Raw genomic sequence first — 24488 nt, 5'->3', positions numbered from 1 at the left:
ACAAAATACTGGATGAAATATGTAATGAAGGAATGCAGATGGGGGATAGAACTCTGGCTATGTTTGGATACGTAAAAAAGAACATAGCGGTCTTCATTCTATCCTTTTTTTAATCAATCCAAACAATAGAACATAACTTTATTCTATTCCATTCAATTCCGCTCAATTCCATCATATTCCATGAACACAAACATACCCTTAAAGAGTTTGACATGTCACGGAATGCCAATGTCCAAGTAAAGTTCATTTGTTCAATTAGAGATTAACCCTCAATAGATTGCCAACCAAAGTAATATTAGCTAGCAGAGGGATCATAAGTGGAAGTCATAATATAGTATGCCCTATGTTCTTTGGTCTCAAATAATGACCCTGCATCTTTTTCTGAGATGTCATGTTGCAACTCAAGTATGGAAGGTGTATAAATTATGAATAACACCAGCGGTCATGATAGACGTGTCTGGCCTATAGCTTGTTGTGTGGTTTTGATCAATTGAAAGGTAACAAGATTTGGAAATTACATACACTAAAAAGATTTTTGTCACTTTATATGATTTGTGTGTCACGACAAATTGCTTACTAATGACAAGCCTTTCTACAATCACTGTGAATATTAAATTGAGATTATCTTGCATGTTCTTCGTGATTGTCCTTTGGCTTGTGTCGTTTGGATACATATTCAACATATTGAGAGAAAACATAGGATATAAACAAGAGGATTAAGAGAATAATACATGCAACGATCATATCCTCAAAATCAATTTCTTGACCCCCACCTTCTGCTTCTTTAATCTGCTTTTTTATACTTGTCTTCTTTTCCAAAAGTGCTTCTATTTTTCCATTCAGATTCTCAAGCTTTCGTTTCAGCAAATTAAGATCATTGCTCTTACTCTTATCCTTTTTCTCTTTCTTCGAGTCATCCATATCTGTATATGTAAATGAATGAATATGATATTTGAATTAAATCTAAATACTTGTAAATCAAATTTAATTTGTTTCATAGAAAAAACAATAGTACCTGTAGTGAAATGATGTTTCGATTTGGAAAAACTAGGAACAACTTGAGTGATCTCTCACGAAAATCCTATAAATCCTATTTGTTGCAACTCAAGTATGTTACACCTTCTTCCATATAGAGATCACTCAAGTTGTTGCAACTCAAGTCATAAATCCTATTTGTAAATCATATAGAGATCACTCACGAAAATCCTATTAATATTAAAAATAAATCAGATCATTCACCACTCTTAATTACCATTAAAATTATTCAATACTAAAACATTCTAAAATATTTTATTTATTGACTATTATTATGAAACCACACGATTAACTTTGAAGATACTATAGCTTTTATTTGTCATTATCAGCAATTTAAAATATTAATCACATGGCAACAAATAGTAATCAATATTATTTCTATCCATTATTAACATATTTATGAGGTTTAAAATATTTATTAATTAAAAATGTTTTAATTATTATTTGTAAATATAGGTTAAATAAAAATAAAATTCTAATTGATTTTAATAAAATATTTTAAAATTTAATTATTTCTTTTATTATTTTAATAATTACAAAATATATTAGGTTGAAGACATCAATAATATATATTTCAGTGAGTCATATATAATGTTAAAAAGTACTGTACATTAAATTAAAAATAAATAAAAATAGATACATAAGTAATTAAAAAACAAAATATTTTTATCGTGTTTGGATTCATATATTATTTTAAAAAAATTTATTTTTATTTTTTTAATTGTAAAAAAAATGTAATAACACGTGCGTTTAGAAGGATTTTGGCCCGATTACCTGTGCGTTCACACAGTACTAGTGTGTTACCCGTGTTTTTACACAGATCTTGACATTATTACCCGTACGTTTACACGATACTGGTGTGTTATTCGTGTGTTCACGTGATATTGATGTGTTACCTGTGTGTTTGCACAGGTATGGTACGCGCATTTTTTTCTCAAAATATAATAAAAATGAAATGAAATAAAATTTTAATTGTTTAACCAAAAAAATTTATTATAGTTAAAAGAGATAGTAAATTCATTCTTATAACTCTTTTTATATATAAAAATATTTGAATCAATAATATATATTTTTTTATTTAAAAATATTATTTTTGTTTTGACATTATTTAAAAAAATATTTGAACTAATAGTAAAAGTGTTTTATTATTATTCAATATTTTGATCAGTAATTTCATGATTCTGTTATAATTGTTTTTATTTTGTGTTTTAAAATAATAATAAAATATGAAATTCCAAATAGCAATAATAATAAAGGAAAAAAAACATAAAATTGTTGAATCAAAAAAGTTTATTACCCTAATGTTAATTATTGGAAATAATGTTTATTTAATTATATCTATTTATAGATTTGATCTGGTTTATATTATTAGATCAAAATTGATTTGGAATTTATAAATTATAATTACCAGAGGATTAATGTGTATTTTCATAAAACATAAAATAAATTTACTAAATTATTAATAATTAAATATAATTATTAAAAATATCATATTATATAAGAAAAATTGTTTTAACCTCTATATAAATCTAACAAAAATATAAGAAAAATTGCATAGGTGTTGGTCAAAATGTCGAATAAGTTAGAATAACGTATTTTTAGAGTAAGAATATATATATATATATATATATATATATATATATATATATATATATATATATATATATATATATATATATATATATATATATATATATATATATGATCGTACCTGATCAGATGGATCTTCAAGGCCTGCAAGGATCTGGATTTTCTGTGAGTTGGAGGGTGTACCTGCAAGTACTCCGAAGCCAAAGTGAAAAAGGAGAGCAATCAGAGCACAAGTACAAGGTAGAGAGAATATGAATGAAGTTACCTGATCCTCTAGTGAAAGAGAGTATTTATAGCCTCCAGCACTGAGCCAAGATCTTTGGACTGAATGCCCAGGCCCAGTTAGGAGACTTTCAGGATTCCAGGCGGAAATATCGGAGACCAGTACGTGGTCTCTGTCCTGATCAACCACTCCGAAGTTTAAGGGAGACGCGGTTTTTCAGGGACTACGTGGACTCCGTATTATTCGGGGGTTGGATGTGAAGTGGCTTTACGAGGAGGAGGGTCCTCGGCATAAGGCCACGTGGAAGAGAGCCATCGGTGGAAGGGACGCTCGTAGGGAGCATGCCTGGTAAGCCTGAGTCGGAACGAGGAGGAAAGTCCTCGTCAAATGAGAGGCTTACGGGGAGCATCATATACCGAGCACGTGCTGCGGTGCTCCAATAAAGTTTTTCTGTTTATAAAATATTTGTAAGTAGTAAGAAATAATTATAGTTTTTTAATATTTATCAATAATAAATATTTAACTTTTTGTTTTAGGGTCCAATTTAACCTACACAACACTAAGAAGGTTGGAATATTAAAATTGATACATTTTTGAAAAATTATAATTAGGGGTGGAAATAGGTTGGGCCGAGCTAGGCTTTGCTAAGCCTAAGTCTGGCCTGTCAAAAAAATTGAAGCCTAAGCCTGCCCTGTAGCCTGTCATAGGCTTATTTTTTAGGCCTGAGTCTGGCCTTTCTGTAACACCCTTCTAAACCCCGCGGAAATTAACATTAAAATCAGAGTAAAACATGAAGAAGAGTATTACAACGCCAACAAAATAAACAATATTCATGTCATGCCATAAAGGAACGATAAACCAAAAATTATTCAGGTAGCATGTTAACACAGCGGAATATTCTTAACAACTGAATAATCAAACATCTGGAGTCGAAGACTCATAATTCAACCATAAACCATAAACAAAACAGAAGTTTATCAGTCAATTCTAAAATAACGTTCCCGGTGTTACACGACCAGAGCATGACACTGACCTAACTGACCCTAACGAACTACTTGACGAGCTAATCCTCACCAAGTACACAAGCTACTCCTCAATCTGAAAAATAACAACAGTAAGGGTGAGTTTCATTCGCATTAACAAATGTTATAGGTATATAAACAATACAACTTCATCCATATATTATTCACCCAAATCAATTATATTCAGATAATATAGCAACATTCATACCAAAATACACACAAATCATAACATTGGACAACTTCCATTCATGTTACAATTATACACAACAACCTAATGCAATGCAACTAAATGCATGTGGTACCAAACATGGGATAACCCATCTCACCGATCCACCACCATAAAGATTCGGCTACTTCTCTCACCAATTCCACACAATGGGAATTAGCTACCGCTGTCCCACCACCATAAGGGATACAGCCCACAACATGATTATGAAATGCATGCATCACATACCGCATGCTAATCATCAACACCAAACAACTGAACAGTCATAATCATCAACCAATGCAATAACAATATAATCCACCACAACCAATTAAATCAAGTGTTTAAATTAAATTCGAGTCACAACTCAAACACTGTTTTATTGCATATCTCACTGTATTAGTCTCACTATGTTCGAAACGGCACATCAAACAGACTAACAGTTAAAAAGTTATACATCGTTAAACTTTAACAAAAATCTCAAACAGCACAGCACGCGGCGCCAACATCCACACGCGGCGCGAAACGAGGAAAAGTTACGCCTTCGCGGCGCCAACACCTACACGCGGCGCGACGCGAGGAAAAGTTACGCCTTCGCGGCGCCAACACAGGTACGCGGCGCGACCTGTGCGTATCAAAACATCTTGCCATTCAGTCCACCTGTTCGCGGCGCCACCCTGTGCACGCGGCGCGAACCGGTGATTTCAGAAATCCCAACCTGCAGGAAACAGCATTCTATGCCTCCCAAATACTCTCAAATCATACCAGCACGAATTTCAGCAGAATAAACCACACATACGACATAAAATGCACGTTTACACATACTTCTAATCATGTTTAACATCATTGTTCATCACCAATCATCATTCACAACCTAAATTGAATCAAAGTTCTATAAACCCCAAAACCCCAAACCGACATATAATCCGATTCGAAATCCTAACATACAAATTCCATCGAATCATTCATACATCCCATAATAGAGGTTAATGAGAAGAATCCCCCCTTACCTCGATGTCGAATTCTTGAATGCTCTTCCTCTTCGCACTTGCTCTTCTCCCAATTTCACGTTCAATCTCCTCTGCTCCCTTTTGGTTCTTTTTTCACAAAAATACTCCTCTTTTCTATTTTTATGAAAATATAACTTTATTTTAGAAAAAGGGCTTTGCAACTGATACACCCCCCAACTGCTACTTACAACACTGGCCCATTAGCCTTATTTCATCCCTATTCCCAAATAATTCCACTTAATTCTAATATTTAAAAAAAATTAATTAAATTAAATAAAGAATTTTATGGGGTGTTACAACTCTCCCCCACTAGAAAAGTTTTCGTCCTCGAAAACATACCTTAGGCAAAGAGTTCTGGGTAGGAGTCCTTCATCTGGCTCTCCAATTCCCATGTAACATTTCCACCGGCTGGTCCTCCCCAAGCTACTCTGACCAACGCTATCTCCTTGCCACGCAATTGTTTCACCTTCCGATCTTCAATCCTCGTAGGCAAAGCTTCAACTGTCAGATTATCCTTTACCTGTACATCATCCACTTGGATAACATGTGACGGATCAGCAATGTATTTCCTCAACTGCGACACATGGAATACATCATGCAGATTCGCAAGTGTCGGTGGTAACGCAATGCGATACGCCACCTCTCCCACTCTTTCTGAAATCTGAAACGGACCAATAAAACGCGGAGTTAATTTCCTTGACTTTAGAGCTCGTCCGATACCAGTCATAGGTGTAACTCTCATAAACACGTGATCTCCTTCTTGAAACTCAAGAGTTCTCCGTCTCTTGTCATGATAACTCTTCTGACGACTCTGAGAAGCCTTCATCTTCTCCTGAATCATCTTAATCTTTTCTGTCGTTTCTTGAACAATCTCTGGTCCAATCACCGCACTTTCGCCAGATTCATACCAACATAAAGGCGTTCTACATCTCCGACCATACAAAGCTTCAAACGGAGCCATACCAATGCTCGAGTGAAAACTATTATTGTAGGTAAATTCGATCAAGGGTAGATAACTATCCCAAGTACCACCTTTTTCCAACACACAAGCACGCAATAAATCCTCTAGCGATTGGATAGTTCTTTCTGTCTGTCCGTCCGTCTGCGGATGATAAGCAGAACTCAATCTCAGCTTAGTACCCAAAGCCTTCTGCAACCCCTCCCAAAATTTGGATGTAAACCTTGGATCTCTATCTGACACAATACTCGAAGGAATACCATGTAAACTCACTATCTTCTCAATGTACAATTGAGCCAGCTTCTCCATTGAGTAATCCATTCTCATTGGTATAAAGTGAGCAGACTTAGTCAACCTATCCACTATGACCCAAATGGCTTCATAGTTCTTCACCGTTCTCGGCAATCCAGAAACAAAATCCATAGATATACTATCCCACTTCCATTCCGGAATAAATAACGGTTGCATAGCTCCATATGGTTTCTGATGCTCAACCTTCGACTTCTGACAAGTTAAACAAGCATAGACGAATTCAGCTATTTCTTTCTTCATTCCAGGCCACCAAAACAGCTTCTTCAAATCATGATACATCTTGGTCGCACCAGGATGTATACTCAATCCACTACGATGTCCTTCTTCGAGAATACTCTTCCTCAATTCAGAAACATTAGGAACACAAACACGATTACCAAACCTTATAATACCATTCTCGTCGATTCTGAATTCACCTCCCTTGCCTTGGTTAATTAGAGTCAATTTATCCACTAACTCTACATCAACTTTCTGACCCTCTCGAATCTCTTCCAGAATGCCACTAGTCAACTTCAGCATGCCCAACTTAACACTGACAGGAGTGTCTTCGCATACTAAACTCAAATCTCGGAATTGTTCAATTAAATCCAATTCTCTCGCCATAAGCATAGACATATGCAAGGACTTCCTACTCAAAGCATCGGCAACCACGTTTGCTTTACCCGGATGGTAATTCAGCCCAAAATCATAATCCTTGAGGAACTCCAACCATCTCCTTTGCCTCATATTCAGCTCTTTTTGATCAAATAGATACTTCAGGCTCTTGTGGTCACTAAACACTTCAAACCTCGAACCATACAGATAGTGTCTCCACAATTTCAACACAAATACCACTGCTGCCAACTCTAAGTCATGAGTCGGATAGTTTCTCTCATGTACTTTGAGTTGCCTCGACGCATACGCGACTACCTGTTGATTCTGCATTAGTACACCTCCTAATCCCAACAACGAAGCATCGCAATATACAACAAAAGATTCCGCCGGATTCGGCAAAATCAAGATCGGTGCACTAGTCAATCTCCTTTTCAACTCTTGAAATCCTTCTTCACATTTCGAATCCCAGATGAATGCTTGACCCTTCCTAGTCAACTTAGTTAACGGTAACGCTAACTTCGAGAAACCTTCAATGAACTTTCTATAGTAACCCGCAAGACCAAGGAAACTACGGATTTCGGAAACTGACTTCGGAGCTTCCCATTGAGACACTGCTTCTACTTTCGTTGGGTCAACGGCAATACCATCTTTAGAAATTACATGCCCAAGAAAGCTTACTTCACTTAGCCAGAACTCACACTTTGACAGTTTCGCATAAAGTTTCTTTTCCTTCAGTAGTTCTAATACCACTCTCAGATGCTCTGCATGTTCTTCTTCACTCTTAGAATATATTAGAATGTCATCGATAAATACCACCACAAACTGATCCAAATAAGGATGGAAGATCCTATTCATATATTCCATGAAAACCCCCGGCGCATTAGTTACTCCAAATGGCATCACTGTATACTCGTAATGACCATACCTTGTTCTAAATGCCGTTTTCTGAATATCGTCCGTCTTCACCCGAATCTGATGATATCCCGACCTCAAGTCAATTTTGCTAAACACACTCGCACCGACCAGTTGATCCATTAAATCATCAATCCTCGGTAATGGATACCAATTCTTGATAGTAACTTTATTCAGCTGTCTATAATCCACACACAGTCTCATAGAGCCTTCTTTCTTCTTTACCAACAACACCGGCGCACCCCACGGCGACACACTAGGACGAATGAATTCTTTTTCCAGTAACTCTTCCAGTTGACTCTTCAATTCTGCTAATTCAGATGCCGACATACGATACGGCGCCATCGACACCGGACTAGTCCCAGGGACTAACTCAATAGCAAATTCTACCTCCCTCTCTGGCGGTAACTCTCTTACATCTTCTGGAAAAACTTCTGGAAATTCACATACTACTGGTAAATCACTACTCACCGCTTTCTTCTTCACCTCCATGGATGCAACCAACATAAACACGGCGGCCCCGTCCTTCATGGCTTCATCCACTTGTCTAGCAGTCATTGCTAAATCCTCGACTCTGACATCTTCAGGAAAAATAACTGTCTTCGTGAAACAGTTGATATGAACCCGATTAAATTGCAACCAATTCATACCCAGGATGACATCAAGTTGTTCCAACGGAAGGCATACTAAATCCATTCCGAACTCTCTACCAAAAATATCAATTGGACAATTCAAACATGCAAACGAAGTAGTCACTGAACCCGACGCAGGAGTGTCAATGATCATACTTCCATGAATATCAGATATTTCCAAGTTCAGACGTTTAGCACAATCCAATGAAATAAACGAGTGAGTTGCTCCAGTATCTATTATTGCAATTAAAGGAGTGCCATGGATAAAACACGTACCTTTAATCAATCGATCTTCCGGAGTAGTCTCTGAACCTGATAACGCGAAAACTTTACCCCCAGTTTGATTCTTCTTTGGCTTAGGACACTGTGGACTGATATGGCCCTCTTCACCACAGTTATAACAAGTCACAGTCCTTCCCTTGCAGTCAACAGCAATGTGGCCTGCTTTACCACACCGGTAGCACTTCTTCTCTTCACTTTTGCACTCGTGAACACGATGTCCAGGCTCCCCACACTTAAAGAACTTAACAGGAGCACTAGAGTCTCCCCCACTAGGCTTCTTCCAACTTCCAGCTTTATAATTACCTCTACCATATGGCTTACCACGGTCCATAGGCTTCTTCCCTTTCTTGTCAACTAACTCACGGGAGTGAGATGACTTCAGCTTCAGGTTGTCCTCTTCGTAGATTCTACTACAATCTACCAAATCAGCAAACCGACGAATCCTTTGGTACCTGATTCCCTGCTTAATTTCATCACGGAGACCATTCTCGAACTTAACACACTTCGAAAATTCGCTCGCTTCATCATTGTTATAGTGAACATAGTATTTGGCCAGCTCAACAAATTTTGAAGCATATTCCGGTACCGTCATATTACCTTGTGTCAGCTCCAAAAACTCAACTTCTTTCCTGCCCCGAATATCCTCAGGAAAGTACCTCCTCAGGAATTCTCGCCTGAATACCGCCCAAGTGATCGCTACACCTGCAGATTCAAGTTCATCTCTACTAGCCATCCACCAATCATCAGCTTCTTCAGACAGCATGTGAGTCCCATACCTCACCTTCAGATTTTCAGCACAATCGATCACTCTGAAGATCCTTTCGATTTCCTTCAGCCACCTCTGAGCACCTTCGGGATCGTGCGTGCCTTTGAACAAAGGAGGATTGTTCCTCTGAAAGCTATTCAGCTGCCTGTCAGCACCAATACCAGCTCCATTGGCATTCCCTCCCAACACACCAGCAATCATGCCCAGAGCCTCAGCGATCGCGTCGTCATTTCTTCCCCCTCTTCCGGCCATTGTTCTGCTAAATATTAGACAATATTCATTAGAACAAGAAGTATCGACAGTGTCAACTTTACACTAGTCGTATACGAAGGATTAACCGACACTAAGACTCTGACTCAAACGACCGACTATGCTCTGATACCACTATTGTAACACCCTTCTAAACCCCGCGGAAATTAACATTAAAATCAGAGTAAAACATGAAGAAGAGTATTACAACGCCAACAAAATAAACAATATTCATGTCATGCCATAAAGGAACGATAAACCAAAAATTATTCAGGTAGCATGTTAACACAGCGGAATATTCTTAACAACTGAATAATCAAACATCTGGAGTCGAAGACTCATAATTCAACCATAAACCATAAACAAAACAGAAGTTTATCAGTCAATTCTAAAATAACGTTCCCGGTGTTACACGACCAGAGCATGACACTGACCCAACTGACCCTAACGAACTACTTGACGAGCTAATCCTCACCAAGTACACAAGCTACTCCTCAATCTGAAAAATAACAACAGTAAGGGTGAGTTTCATTCGCATTAACAAATGTTATAGGTATATAAACAATACAACTTCATCCATATATTATTCACCCAAATCAATTATATTCAGATAATATAGCAACATTCATACCAAAATACACACAAATCATAACATTGGACAACTTCCATTCATGTTACAATTATACACAACAACCTAATGCAATGCAACTAAATGCATGTGGTACCAAACATGGGATAACCCATCTCACCGATCCACCACCATAAAGATTCGGCTACTTCTCTCACCAATTCCACACAATGGGAATTAGCTACCGCTGTCCCACCACCATAAGGGATACAGCCCACAACATGATTATGAAATGCATGCATCACATACCGCATGCTAATCATCAACACCAAACAACTGAACAGTCATAATCATCAACCAATGCAATAACAATATAATCCACCACAACCAATTAAATCAAGTGTTTAAATTAAATTCGAGTCACAACTCAAACACTGTTTTATTGCATATCTCACTGTATTAGTCTCACTATGTTCGAAACGGCACATCAAACAGACTAACAGTTAAAAAGTTATACATCGTTAAACTTTAACAAAAATCTCAAACAGCACAGCACGCGGCGCCAACATCCACACGCGGCGCGAAACGAGGAAAAGTTACGCCTTCGCGGCGCCAACACCTACACGCGGCGCGACGCGAGGAAAAGTTACGCCTTCGCGGCGCCAACACAGGTACGCGGCGCGACCTGTGCGTATCAAAACATCTTGCCATTCAGTCCACCTGTTCGCGGCGCCACCCTGTGCACGCGGCGCGAACCGGTGATTTCAGAAATCCCAACCTGCAGGAAACAGCATTCTATGCCTCCCAAATACTCTCAAATCATACCAGCACGAATTTCAGCAGAATAAACCACACATACGACATAAAATGCACGTTTACACATACTTCTAATCATGTTTAACATCATTGTTCATCACCAATCATCATTCACAACCTAAATTGAATCAAAGTTCTATAAACCCCAAAACCCCAAACCGACATATAATCCGATTCGAAATCCTAACATACAAATTCCATCGAATCATTCATACATCCCATAATAGAGGTTAATGAGAAGAATCCCCCCTTACCTCGATGTCGAATTCTTGAATGCTCTTCCTCTTCGCACTTGCTCTTCTCCCAATTTCACGTTCAATCTCCTCTGCTCCCTTTTGGTTCTTTTTTCACAAAAATACTCCTCTTTTCTATTTTTATGAAAATATAACTTTATTTTAGAAAAAGGGCTTTGCAACTGATACACCCCCCAACTGCTACTTACAACACTGGCCCATTAGCCTTATTTCATCCCTATTCCCAAATAATTCCACTTAATTCTAATATTTAAAAAAAATTAATTAAATTAAATAAAGAATTTTATGGGGTGTTACACTTTCCGAAGGCCTGGTTAGCCTGTTAGCCTACATAAATGCCTATTTGTTTTAGACATATGTAAATAAGCAATTAAAATAATGTTTAAGTAGACTAACTAACTAAAAGAACTTATGAGAACAATGTTCATTAAGTGCTTTCATCTTATTTTCACAAGTTCTTCAAGATAATCAAGTTTTATTAATTTATTTTAATTCAAAGTACAAAACATAACATAATGATAATAAAAAAGTATTCATATTTATTTAAATAGGTCGGCCTGATAGGCTTAAAAGGCTTTTTTTAGGGCCTGAGGCCTAGCCTTTTTAACTAAATAGGCTTATAAAAAAGCCTAGGCCTTTTCTATTTAAAAATAATGTGTGGCCTGGCCTGAGCCTATATAGGCTAGCCTGTAGGCCCCTGTTATCGGCCTGGCCTATTTCCACCCTTAATTATAATCGAATATGCCTTCGATTTTCAAAAATATTTAATTTTACAATGTTATTAAATTTATGTATTTTTATTTAACCATTCTATCATAATTATTTTTAAAAATATCTTAGTTAATTAGTTAAACCTTTCAGAGTTATTGCTTGAGTTCGAAGGAGCCTAGGTCCAATTTTCGGAAGCTACGTGGGACAGTAATGTTCTCAAGTGAATTAGTCGGTACGGAAGAAAGAAGACCACTCTATAAAAAAAATTAAGACTACACATCCACCTAATTCCTCCCACCTCTCAATAGACATTTAAAGAGCTACTTACCTCCACTTCTTAGAAAGAAGAGAAAAACTATATTTATTTGTTAAAAATTTAAAAAGATTATAAATAATAGATATTTTTCTCTAGTCAAAGTCAAGTTTTTGTATATTATTTTCTTAGAGAATCTTGTAACATGAAATTTTAAATATAAGAATTTTTAAAATAAGAGATAAAAGAATTAAATCTTGACCATTGGATATGATAAATGATCTTGATGAAGTTACATTCAAACAATAACAATAAATGTTTCATCAAAACTAAAAATCAAATCTAATGATACTATATAAAATTTAATTAAAAGAGTATTTAATATAATAAATTAAAATACCTTTTTAAAATTAAATGACAAAAAATTATTTTACTTTATACTTGTCTAAATGTATTAATATTTAACACAAAATTTTATAAAATAAATTTAAGCTTTTTTAAAAAAAATAAGACTCTTTTTAATCACAAAATACATTTTCAAGATAGAAAATAATTTGGTAAATTTGAAATTGATTTTAAAAGACTGCATCTGAAAAAGAGTAAAAGACTGTTTGTATTTGAAATTAATTTGATAGATACACCCAAACAAAAGTGATTTTTTTTCAAATCTCTAGATAGTATTTTATTAATTTGAGTTGTACACAGTAGAATAATATTTGTATGCAATAAAAGATGTGATATCTTTTCGAACAATAAAGTTATTTTGACATCTTAAATAGGATTAACTTAGAAAACAACAATTGGGTGGTATATTTAGATGATCGGAGGTGGATTTTTCATCAATCGAAACTGACAATCCGTGAGATGTTTTGTTTATCTCTTTTCCTCTTTGTGTATTTCTCTTTTGTTGGATTTGTATGTATATTTACTCTGAACATATGTATATTTATCACTCATTGTGTTGTATAAAACTTGCTTTACAAATCGTTATCGGTAACTTCCCCGATCTTTTTGCATTTATGTTTGGGATTTGTTATTGTAGAAATATACCTCATGGATTCTTATTAGGGATAGATTTCTGTTAGCTTTTAGACTCTAGAGATGGATTTAGAGCTAACAATCATTTGTGCGTTGAAGCTTAATGCTTCTGTGTTTGAGTTTCACACGAGAGATCACCGACGCGAGAATACGGATGTTCTCGCAACTTTGCGTTAGAGATAATCTCGGTTGTGATACGTGTCGTTGGTGCTTTAAAGATGAACACTGATGTGACAGATACGTGATGATAATGACGAGTATCATAGGTTGAGTGCAACTAATCGATATGTTTAAGTTTGTGATGAATAATTCTGTCAAAAAAAAAAGTTTGTGATGAATAATGTATATTCAGGCCTGATAAGTTATTCTCTTTGAAGAATGTATTTATTTTCTTGTTTATATCTTTTTACTTTTTGTTCTTTCAAACCCGAGCTCAGAAATAGAGAAATCGTTGATTGACATTCTAACTAGACCATTCTCTGTGGACAGGATAATTCTCGGAGTAATACTTACAAATCTTTTGCTTGTCGCTTTACTACGACAATAATATGCAAGATTGTATGCAATGAACTCCATGACTGACTCATTATACATGCGGTACCATTTATGGAGGCATTTTGTGGGACGAGGCAGTGAAGTTTTTTACCTCCTCCAAATCCAAACATGAATCCCCAAGTAATCTTCGTTCCTCGCCTTGGTCCCCAACAAGGATGAAGAATTAAAAACAAAACCCGTCCCAAATGGTTTCGAATTGGGATCTGATATTCCCGCTTTACCATCATCCATTGAGTGAAATCAATTATTTTTAAACAGAAATATTTTATTTTGTTTCCAAAATCAAATTACATTACAAATAACAAAATAAAACAATCTCAAAAAACTCCATACAAACATTTCAAATATTTTAAATAATAAATACAAATTATTAAAATATTAAAACATTGATAATATATTTAATATTCTAAATTATAAAAACTAAATAATAAAGTACATAATGAAATTGTTGGGGTAATTCAAAGAGTCAATACGAGGGAGCATTTTTACACTTTTGGGCATTTATTTTTGTTTGTGGGTTCTCCCACTTATAAATGCTCAAGTCAATGTGGGACTTCTCCACACTACTCACACATGTAATTCCCCTAAAGTGTGGGTCTATCCACAATGCTCTCCATCAAGTATGAACTCTTTTATCCACATACACTTGTACCGCCGTTGACACTTTTTCAACGAGACACCTCCTACAGGCCCTTCACCCGAACCAAAGGTTCATGATATCAATTGTTGGGACTATTCGAGGAATCAACAGGAGTGAACATTTCCACATTGGAGCTTTCCTTTTATGAGCAACACACCTTGTGAGAAACACATCACATACTCACCCAAAATCTTAAGATGATTGGTGTGTGGACTCGCTCTTATAAATGTTCAAGTCTCTAGCTTCTTAGCCAATGTGAGACTTCCTCATATTACTCACACTTGTAATTCTTTTTTAACAGAAATAAACATGACGAGTTCGATTGGTTACTAGTGTCTCTATTACCCGAACTGTCTCAGTATTTTGTAATTAAAAAAAAATTAAACTCAAATTTAAACTCAGTGAAAACAGATTTTCTCATTAAATTTTAAATGAATTTGAGTGAATACCCGCGGAATTATATGTCATTCCTATGCAGAATCATAATTTAGTCCCTCCATCCTGTAACATAATTAGAGAAACGTCTGATGGTCATGCCAGAGGATTATTGTATTATTGAAACCAAATTAACTTAGTATTCAAACTTAGTATTCAGAAGTTTATAACACTTTGACCCTATACACCAATTAGTTTATCCTAGATCGGTATAAAAATTGATTAAAATAATTTGTAGAGAGAGTGAATTAAATATAAGTGTTCAAATTAAATAATTAACATGTGATGTCATAAAGAAATTTAGAAATTGAAATTGACATATGACCAATACCTATTAGAGTACAATTTAATTAGACTAAAATAGTGATTCTTGTTTTAGTATATTCTCTAGTTATTGATTATTGTAATTGTAAAAGAGTAAGTATCTTCATTAATGTCATGATCACAGGTAAGTTCTAGTAACACGCCACATCCTATTATATTAGTATATTGCACATGAAACTGATTTACAAAATAATTAAGACTCAATCTCTATACCATGATTCCTCCTTCTTCTCTTTACCACTACTCTCATAGTCATGATGCATCTTCATTCAAGAGTTTTTGGTTCTTCATTCCAACTACCTTAGCTCTATTAACCTCACTTTTCATTCTATTCTATGTCTATTATACTTCAATCATCTTCACCATTCATCATCAACACCACAACCTCCAACACACTCTTCACTTTAAATCATCATCTCCAACCTCACACAACAATCATTCTGAGTTCATCAAGTCTCACACTTTTAAATTGGATGGCGTTGGACTACAAAGTCAACGGGGTTTATCACCACAACCTAGCTCAAAGGGTAAGCAAACGTTTCAATTTTTATTACTATTGTTATTATTAATATGATTATTGTGGTAGAATTATTTAGTATATGGTTTTGACTTTGTCAGAATATAATATCATTCATTCATGTATTAAGGCGGCTAAACTGGTTTTTAATATTATTGTTTTTCTATAATATATTTAATTATTTATTATTTTATTTGATATTTTTTTATAATTAGTGATGTGATCGAGTAATTAAAACACATTTTTTTATAAATATGAGATGTAAAAAGGATAAAATGAGTGATTTAATTGTTTAATAGTCAAAGTTTAAGTCTGTTGATTGAGTATTCAAAGTTAAAGTCTTTCACGTTTGTTGATTCATGAGATCATTTTTATTCAATACATGCATGCTGTTGTTGAATCTGGAATATTTATTTGACTTCCGGATGATTCTATAGGTAGATGCTGGTTGCATAATTAAAAATCCAATTCTTTCTCAATAAGATAAACTTATGTAACATAGTGTGCATGGTTATTTTTAAAAACTAAATCTTAATTATTTAAATAGTTTGAATTCATGTTCATAATTATATTCAATCAAAACTGATTATAAATTTGATTAGGATTATATAACTGATATTTTAAAAAAATATATAATTTTAAATGATTTCTTATAAAAAAGTATTTTTAAACCTATTTATACATTTGAAAAAAAAGATTATTTTTTATTTAAAATCCAGTTATTTCTTAAAATTGATTATTATTTATTTTAAAATATTTTTTCTGAATATTTTTAAAAAATATCCAAAATTTAAAAAATTGAAAAAAAATATATATTTTGGAAAAAAATGAAAATCTTTATTTCGGAAAATAAAAAATAAATATTTTAGAAAAAAAATGAAATTTTTTATTTCGGAAAATAAAAAAATTATAATTTTTTCATAAAGTTTAAGTTTATTTATTTATTTTTGAAAAATAAAATTATATTTTCTTCGAAATTTTTTTAAAAAAATGTGAAAAAAATTTAAAATATATTTCGAAAAAAAGTTATTTAAATAGTTTGAATTTATATTCATAATTATATTTCAATCAAAACTGATTATAAATTTGATTATGATTATATAACTGACTTTTAAAAAAAAAATCTAATTTAAATGATTTTTTGTAAAAAAAAAGTATTTTTAAACTAATTATTTATACATTTGAAAAAAAAAACAGATTATTTTTTAATTTAAAATCCAGTTTTATTTTAAAATATTTTTCAAAAAAATAATACTTTTTTCTGAATATTTTTTAAAAAATCCAAAAATTGAAAAAAAATTGGTAAAAAATATATATTTTGGAAAAACAATGAAATTTTTTATTTAGGAAAGTAAAAAAATTATAATTTTTTCATAAACTTAAAAAATATATATTTATTTTTGAAAAATAGAATTATATTTTCTTCAAAATTTAAAAAAAAAAAGTAAAAATATATGTGTATATATATATATATATATATATATATATATATATATATATATATATATATATATATATATATATATATATATTTCAGAAAATTAAAAAATATAATTTATTTTGAAAATTAAAAAATTTATAATTGAATTAAAATTCTTTTGATTTTGGATGATAACCGAATATACAAAATAACTTAATCGGTTGATAATCATTTAATTATATTTGAATTATATGGATGGATAATCAACTATTAATAACTAAACCGATTAATAACTATTTAATTGTATTTAAATATTTAAAATAAATTTGAATTTAGCTATGACTTTGGACTCACATCCCTAATTTTTTTTTATGTGGTTAGTCACATGTATGTCACCCATAATGAATTATTATACATAATAATGGACTAATTATGAAATTCTTGGTCCTAGAAGATTAATGATGATTATTATTCTATTTAAAATATTATTATGTATTTTTTATGCAGCCCTATGAGGACTGATTAAGTACCATTTTAATTTGCAGTATTTTATTTCAATATTTCTGTTTTGATAAAGGCTCTCATGTATGGTGTATGCCACCCGTAAGGAGTTATGGTACACATTGGGTTATTATGAATTTATTGTATCTATTCTTTGTATAATCTAAATAAAATATAAGAGAGAAAATGAGAAAAGGTGTAATAGACTTTCTAACGAAAGCTTACAATGATACAATGAGACTTACATAGATTATGAGTGTAAGTGAGACTATCTTCTAGTGTAAACATTTTTTTAACTAATTTGAATTGCACTTCTAACTAATATTTCAGTATCTCTAACAGTATCCAAATATTCAAATTCAACTTTTGTTACTGCAGAATCAAATCCACGAGGGAATGCTCTTGCTTATGGTTCACAAAAATTTGAGGAAAACAACAATGTGTTCCATGATGAAGATATATTTCTGGAAGACTATAAAGAAATGAATAAAACCTTTAAGATATATGTTTATCCACACAAGAAAGATGATCCTTTTGCAAATGTGCTTTTCCCTATGAAAACCGAACCTAGTGGAAACTATGCAAGTGAAAGTTACTTCAAAAAAGCACTTATGAATAGCCATTTCATTACAAAAGATCCAACAGAAGCAGATCTTTTCTTCATGCCTTTTTCCATAGCAAGCTTACGGCATGATCGCCGAGTCGGTGTGGGAGGTATCAAAGACTTCATTAAAGACTATGTTCAGAATATCAATCAGAACTATCCGTATTGGAACCGCACCGGTGGCGCAGATCATTTTTATGTGGCATGTCATTCAGTTGGAAGGACTGCCATGGATAAAGCACCAGAAGTGAAATTCAATGCCATTCAAGTTGTTTGCTCATCAAGTTACTTCTTAACCGGTTATATTACTCATAAGGATGCATGTTTACCACAAATTTGGCCAAGAAATGATAACCCCTCCAACCTTGTTTCATCCCATAGGAAAAAACTAGCTTTCTTTGCTGGAGCAGCGAATTCTCCACTACGGAGAACCGTTGTTGAGAGATGGAAAAACGATTCAGAAATTTTTGTTCATCGCGGAAGACTGAAAACACCGTATGCAGATGAGTTATTAGGAAGCAAGTTTTGTCTTCATGTTAAAGGCTATGAAGTGAACACAGCACGTATAGGAGATTCATTGTACTATGGTTGTGTTCCAGTGATCGTTGCGGATTATTATGATCTTCCATTTGTAGATGTTTTGAACTGGAAGAGCTTTTCTGTTGTTGTGACTACATTAGACATACCTTTTCTGAAAAAGATTCTGAAAGGTATAGTTAGTTCTGGTGAGTATTTGAGGCTACATAGGAATGTGTTGAAGGTTAGGGAACACTTTCAATGGCATTCACCTCCACTTGATTTTGATGTGTTCTACATGGTTATGTATGAGTTATGGCTTAGACGAAGTTCTATACCGATTTTAAGTATTTAATTGGTTGGTTATTACTCTGTATAATAGAGTAATGCAGAAATTAATAAATGATTTTTATCTTACTTGTACATAATTACAAACAGTATTGTGGTTCACACATCAGCAATAAAGTAACAATAACTGTTGGATCATAAACTTTTTTTCGACCCATTGAGTTCGGCTCAACTTAGTTCTGTGGTGTATGCTAAAGAAAGGAAAGTTCTAAAGATGTATATAAGTTTTTTTAGTAGAGACATAATAATGATGTATGTAGTAGAAAGAAATGTTTATATCTCTCTTAAAATATCCAGAATTATTTATAGATGTATGTGAAACTCTTCCTTAAAGTCTATAAATATGGAGAGCTTATCATTTGTAAACCAACTAGTTAAAATTAGTAACAAACATGTAGAGAAGCGAGTAGACAAACTTGTAAATTATCAATTTATCCCATAGTCTCTCATTTCAAATTTCTCACTGAATCTCAATATAACATTTTGTTTTTTCAACTAAGGATTCTCATTGCAGTAGAATCTATTCAATTAAACGTTTTTCTTTTATTTTTATTTTTAAGCTCACTTTTCACCTCGGTTGAAACTTTCAACCGTGATGAAAAATTGTACATGGTCATGAGTTCGAATCTTGTTGTTATAACTAGGGCTGGAAATGAGTCGAGTCGAGTCGAACTCGCCTCAGCTCAGTTCGACTCATTAAGAATTGACCGAGTTCGAGTTCGAGTTCGAATTCACGACGAACTTTTTTTTCGGCTCAAACTCGACTCGTTAAGAATTGGCCGAGTTTGAGTTCGAGTTCGAGTTTATCTCGAACTTTTTTTCAGGTTAAACTCGATTTATTAGAAGTTCACGAATATCTCAATTCAACTCGTTAGGTTTATCTTGTTAGATTCAACTCGCTTATTTCACGGACTTAAAAGTAATTTTTTAAAGTATATATATATATATATGTGTGTGTGTGTGTGCGCGCGCGCGCGCGCGCGTGCTTGCGTGCGTGCGTGTGTGTGTGATTTTTTAAATTAATATTTTTTAAATAAAAAATATAGAAATACAATAAAAGTTACTATAAGATTGGAATTTATACGAAATTATTTATAGAAATATTTTGCTCACTAGAGAATATAAATTATCAATTAAAACCGTTAGATTAAAATAAAATATGATACTAAGATTTAGAGCAAATATTTAAACCTACTCTTAAAGACAATATAATCTACTCATATATAATCGAGTAAACTCATGAACCTAACGAGTCGAACTATGTAAAGTTCAAGTTCAGCTCATTTAGCTAACGAACTTAGTTTTTAGCTCATACTCAGCTCATTTGATTCATGAATCTAGTTCAACGATTTAATTTTCGAATCGAGTTTCGAACTATTTTCGAGTTAGTTTGGTTCATTGTCAGCCCTACATACAACAACAGTTGTTTAATACCATCGTTGTTGTACGTAGTGCATGGTCATGAGATCGAATCTTGTTGTTGTTGTTGTTGTTGTTGTTGTTGTTGTTATAGTGCTGCATTTTTTATATTTTATTAAAATACATACAACAACGGTTGTTTAATACAATTGTTGTTGTATGTAGCGTATGATCATGAGTTCAAATCTTGCTGCTGTTGTTGTTCTACTGTTGTATTTTTATATATTAAAATACATACAACAACAATTGTTTAATATAAATTTTGGTCGTCTATTTAGTGATTATCAACGCTCAAGACACTACCATTAGTGATCCGCGTGAAACCTAAAATTTAGACGAACTTTGAATTTAGATGAACTTCACATTCTACCTCCAAACGTCTTCTTTCATTTACGAAACACTATTTCTCAACTAAACCAAGCTTAAAAATATTATTTCTTCCATAAACAAACCTTGAAAACATCATTTCTTTCATTAACAAATTCCAGAACTCCATCATCACTTCTCCAACTTGAATGAAACAAGAAAAGTATGGATTTAAGTTAGTAATGTTAGTTGTTGTTGTTCTTTTTTTTTTTTTTGTTATTGCTAGCAATGTTAGTTTGGATTCAACTTACACTTTGTTCACTCACTACTAAATTAAGAGGTACCATAGTACTTTGAGACTTCTCTAGATGTTTTCTCTCTTGTGGGCACTTTCTTGAGTTGCTTGAGATGAGACTTTAGATTACAATTATTTAATTGCCATCATCAGATAGTTCAAGTTCATCAAACCTTAGTAATTATATTTTCATCTTTATACGCTTAATCATTCACGCTTGACTTATCATAAGACATTAGTTGCCGTCATCATAAGTTGATGTCCTTGCTAAAAGCATGTCACATGCAAAACAATTTCTTTCTCAATTTAAGTTTGGCTTTAGAGGAGAATTTAAGCAGAGTGTGTCACAATAGAGGTTTGCAAGTTATGCTGAATTGTTACAACAATGTTATGTTGTTGAGAACAAGTTAAGACATAAAAGATAGAATTGGGAAGATACAATCAACGATTAAAGGCCAAAAGATCCCAGGCCAAAGGGAAACAAGCATATAGTCTAAGATCTAACTAATATGTCAACTATACGAGGTATGTAAAATTTAATTATGGGGATTCTACTACCAGACCACAAATGTGTTTTCATTGCAAGCAATCCGGTCACATGACAAGAGATTGCCCAATTCTAATACCAAAAGGAGCTCTTGGAGTAGGACCCGCTAGGATGGGAAAGGTGTACACCTTAGATGCCAAGAAGTCTAAGGGAAACAACGACCTCATTGGCGGTATGTGTTACATATATAATAAACCACTTTTATATTGTTTGACTATGGGGCATCACATTCTTTTATTTCCTCTAATTGTATGGGAAAACTTGAATTAGAGAAATTTATGTTACCCTCATTGATGGTTGTCATAATGGAAATAAACAATAGTGTGAAGAATTGATGGATGTGTGAGAATTGTCCTATTACCGTCAAGGACCGAACATTCTTAATAGACTTGACATGTCACCCTTTCAAGAAAATAAATGTAATATTAAGAATGGATTGGCTCTCCGCCAATTTGGTGTAAATTGGTTGCATGGAAAATACCTTATTCATACCACCAACCACCATGACACAAAGTGAAGTCATCTATGCACTCCCTGAGAATACAATCCAAATGATATAATGCCTTTTTAAAAAGAACGAGGTTTTCACTCTTATGCTCACTACAGACATCAACTTTGGGATAATAATTAGTTATATCCTAGTAGTTAGAGGATTTTAAGACGTTTTCCCAAATGATGTCATAACCTTCCTCGTAGAAAGAGAAGTAAAGTTCATTATAGACCTAGTCTCAGGTGCGGGGCCATTATCTATAGCTCCGTAAGTAATGTCCCCATTAGAATTGAAGGAAATCAATGTCTAATTAGAAGAGTTGTTGGAAAAGCATTTCATCTGACCAAGTGTATCTCGTTGGGATGCCCCAATACCACTGGTAAAGAAGAAAGAATGTGGAATAAGATTGTGCATATATTACGTCCAACTCAACAACCACGTCCTTAGATTGATGACTTGCTCGATAAACTTAAGAAAACTACACTATTTTCCAAAATTGACATGCACTTGGGATACCACAAGATTCTGGTGAATAATTCAAATTCACCAAAGATTGTCTTTAGAACTTGATATGAACACTATTAATTCCTAATAATGTCGTTTGGTGTGACAAATGCCCCAACCATTTTTATGAAATACATGAATTGTGTGTTTCAACATTATCTTGACAAATTCGCTATGATATTCATTGATAACATCCAAATCCATATACATCCACTCTATCTACTTTGCTACCCCTATATACCACATCTCTTTAATAACACAATATCTCTTGATGTGTTTGATTCTTCTTTTTATAACCAAAAATTTAATTATAAAATTAATATCTTTAATTTTATCGTCAAAGTTGTTAAATGATTTACTACCTTATATAATTTTGTTATTTATTTAATTTAAAAATATTTTAGATATAAATTCTCACATAGCATAATAATATTCAATATTAATTTTTAAAGTTCAATTTAGTAACAACATATTATTTGCTGTTTACATTTTTTTTTACAATACTAATTACCTTATTTTGATTTAACACTTTATGTACATATTAATGAATTTACTATTTAATTCATATGCAATGTAAATAATTTTTAAATTTTCTAAAGCATATCTAAACAAATATTTGATGTAATTTATTAATAAAAAAAAACATATTCTTTCAAGTATAAACAATACCATTTAGATATTTAGAGACAAATGACATGTTTGGATACACGGCAAAATCTCCAAAAGCACAGTGCATTTTTACGCAAACCAGAAGTTATGTTTTATTGCTTCTTATTTTTACGGTATAAATGGATTAAAACGCGTCTTTGGTGTTTCCACCGTCAAACCAAACACGTCAAAAATCAGATTAGTTTCTTGTTCTGTTTGTGCAATCAACCAACGCTATTATGCAGGTTTGGTAATCCTGATATCACGACAACCGAATTCCATCGAAGGTAAATGCATTAAAAACGTGTCAAGAATTTTATAGATGAGTGACCAAGAGGTATAATTAAACATATTTTTTAATTTAATATCAAATATTTACTGTTTAATTCATATTTATAATTTATTAGATTCTATTTTTTTAATTTTTAAATTATATTTTATAGAAATAAATAAAAAATATTAATTCTTACATTTTAATGTTTCTGATTTAATTTTGAGAATAATTACTGTAGACAATCAATGTAAAATATATTACACCGTCAATACATAACAATCATTTAAAAATAATGCTATCTGTACATTTCAATTAAATTAATTAATTTTCAGCCAAAATAAGAATTTTAAATTAAAGATATACTGAATTATAAATGCTAAAATTTAAGATTTATTTATTTATTTATCAATTAATATGGCCGCTGAAATTTCACCACTATTTTAAAGGTGAATAAAGAAACTGTGGCGAGTCCGTATCAGCATCTGCATCTAACATCTTTTGCACAGATTTATTTATTTATTTATTTATAATGTTATAAAAATTAAATGTTGTAAATTAATTCAATTAACACTTAGTAAAATCTACTGATGTGATACTATATATGAATAAGAGAGAGGTGTAACGTGGCGAAAGGTTATTGGATGAATGGTAAATAACCGTACGATAAGAAACTGAGGAGATCCGCATAACCCCGCCATTAAAAATCCCTTTTACT

At 33.0% G+C, this 24488-nt stretch overlaps 1 protein-coding gene across 1 annotated transcript; it reads left to right on the top strand.

Annotated features, from left to right (window-relative positions):
* Positions 1-15563: 15563 nt before the first annotated feature.
* Positions 15564-19457, top strand: LOC131612306 (probable glycosyltransferase At5g03795). The gene is made up of 2 exons (XM_058884108.1): positions 15564-15911; positions 18201-19457. Exons 1-2 carry the CDS (start codon positions 15599-15601, stop codon positions 19295-19297), a joined length of 1410 nt encoding a protein of 469 aa, XP_058740091.1. The 5' UTR covers positions 15564-15598; the 3' UTR covers positions 19298-19457.
* Positions 19458-24488: the final 5031 nt, after the last annotated feature.

The sequence above is a fragment of the Vicia villosa genome, linkage group LG6, assembly GCF_029867415.1.
Source record: "Vicia villosa cultivar HV-30 ecotype Madison, WI linkage group LG6, Vvil1.0, whole genome shotgun sequence".
In the NCBI taxonomy this organism is placed as follows: Eukaryota; Viridiplantae; Streptophyta; class Magnoliopsida; order Fabales; family Fabaceae; genus Vicia; species Vicia villosa.
This window is presented reverse-complemented; position numbering and strand designations above follow the sequence as displayed.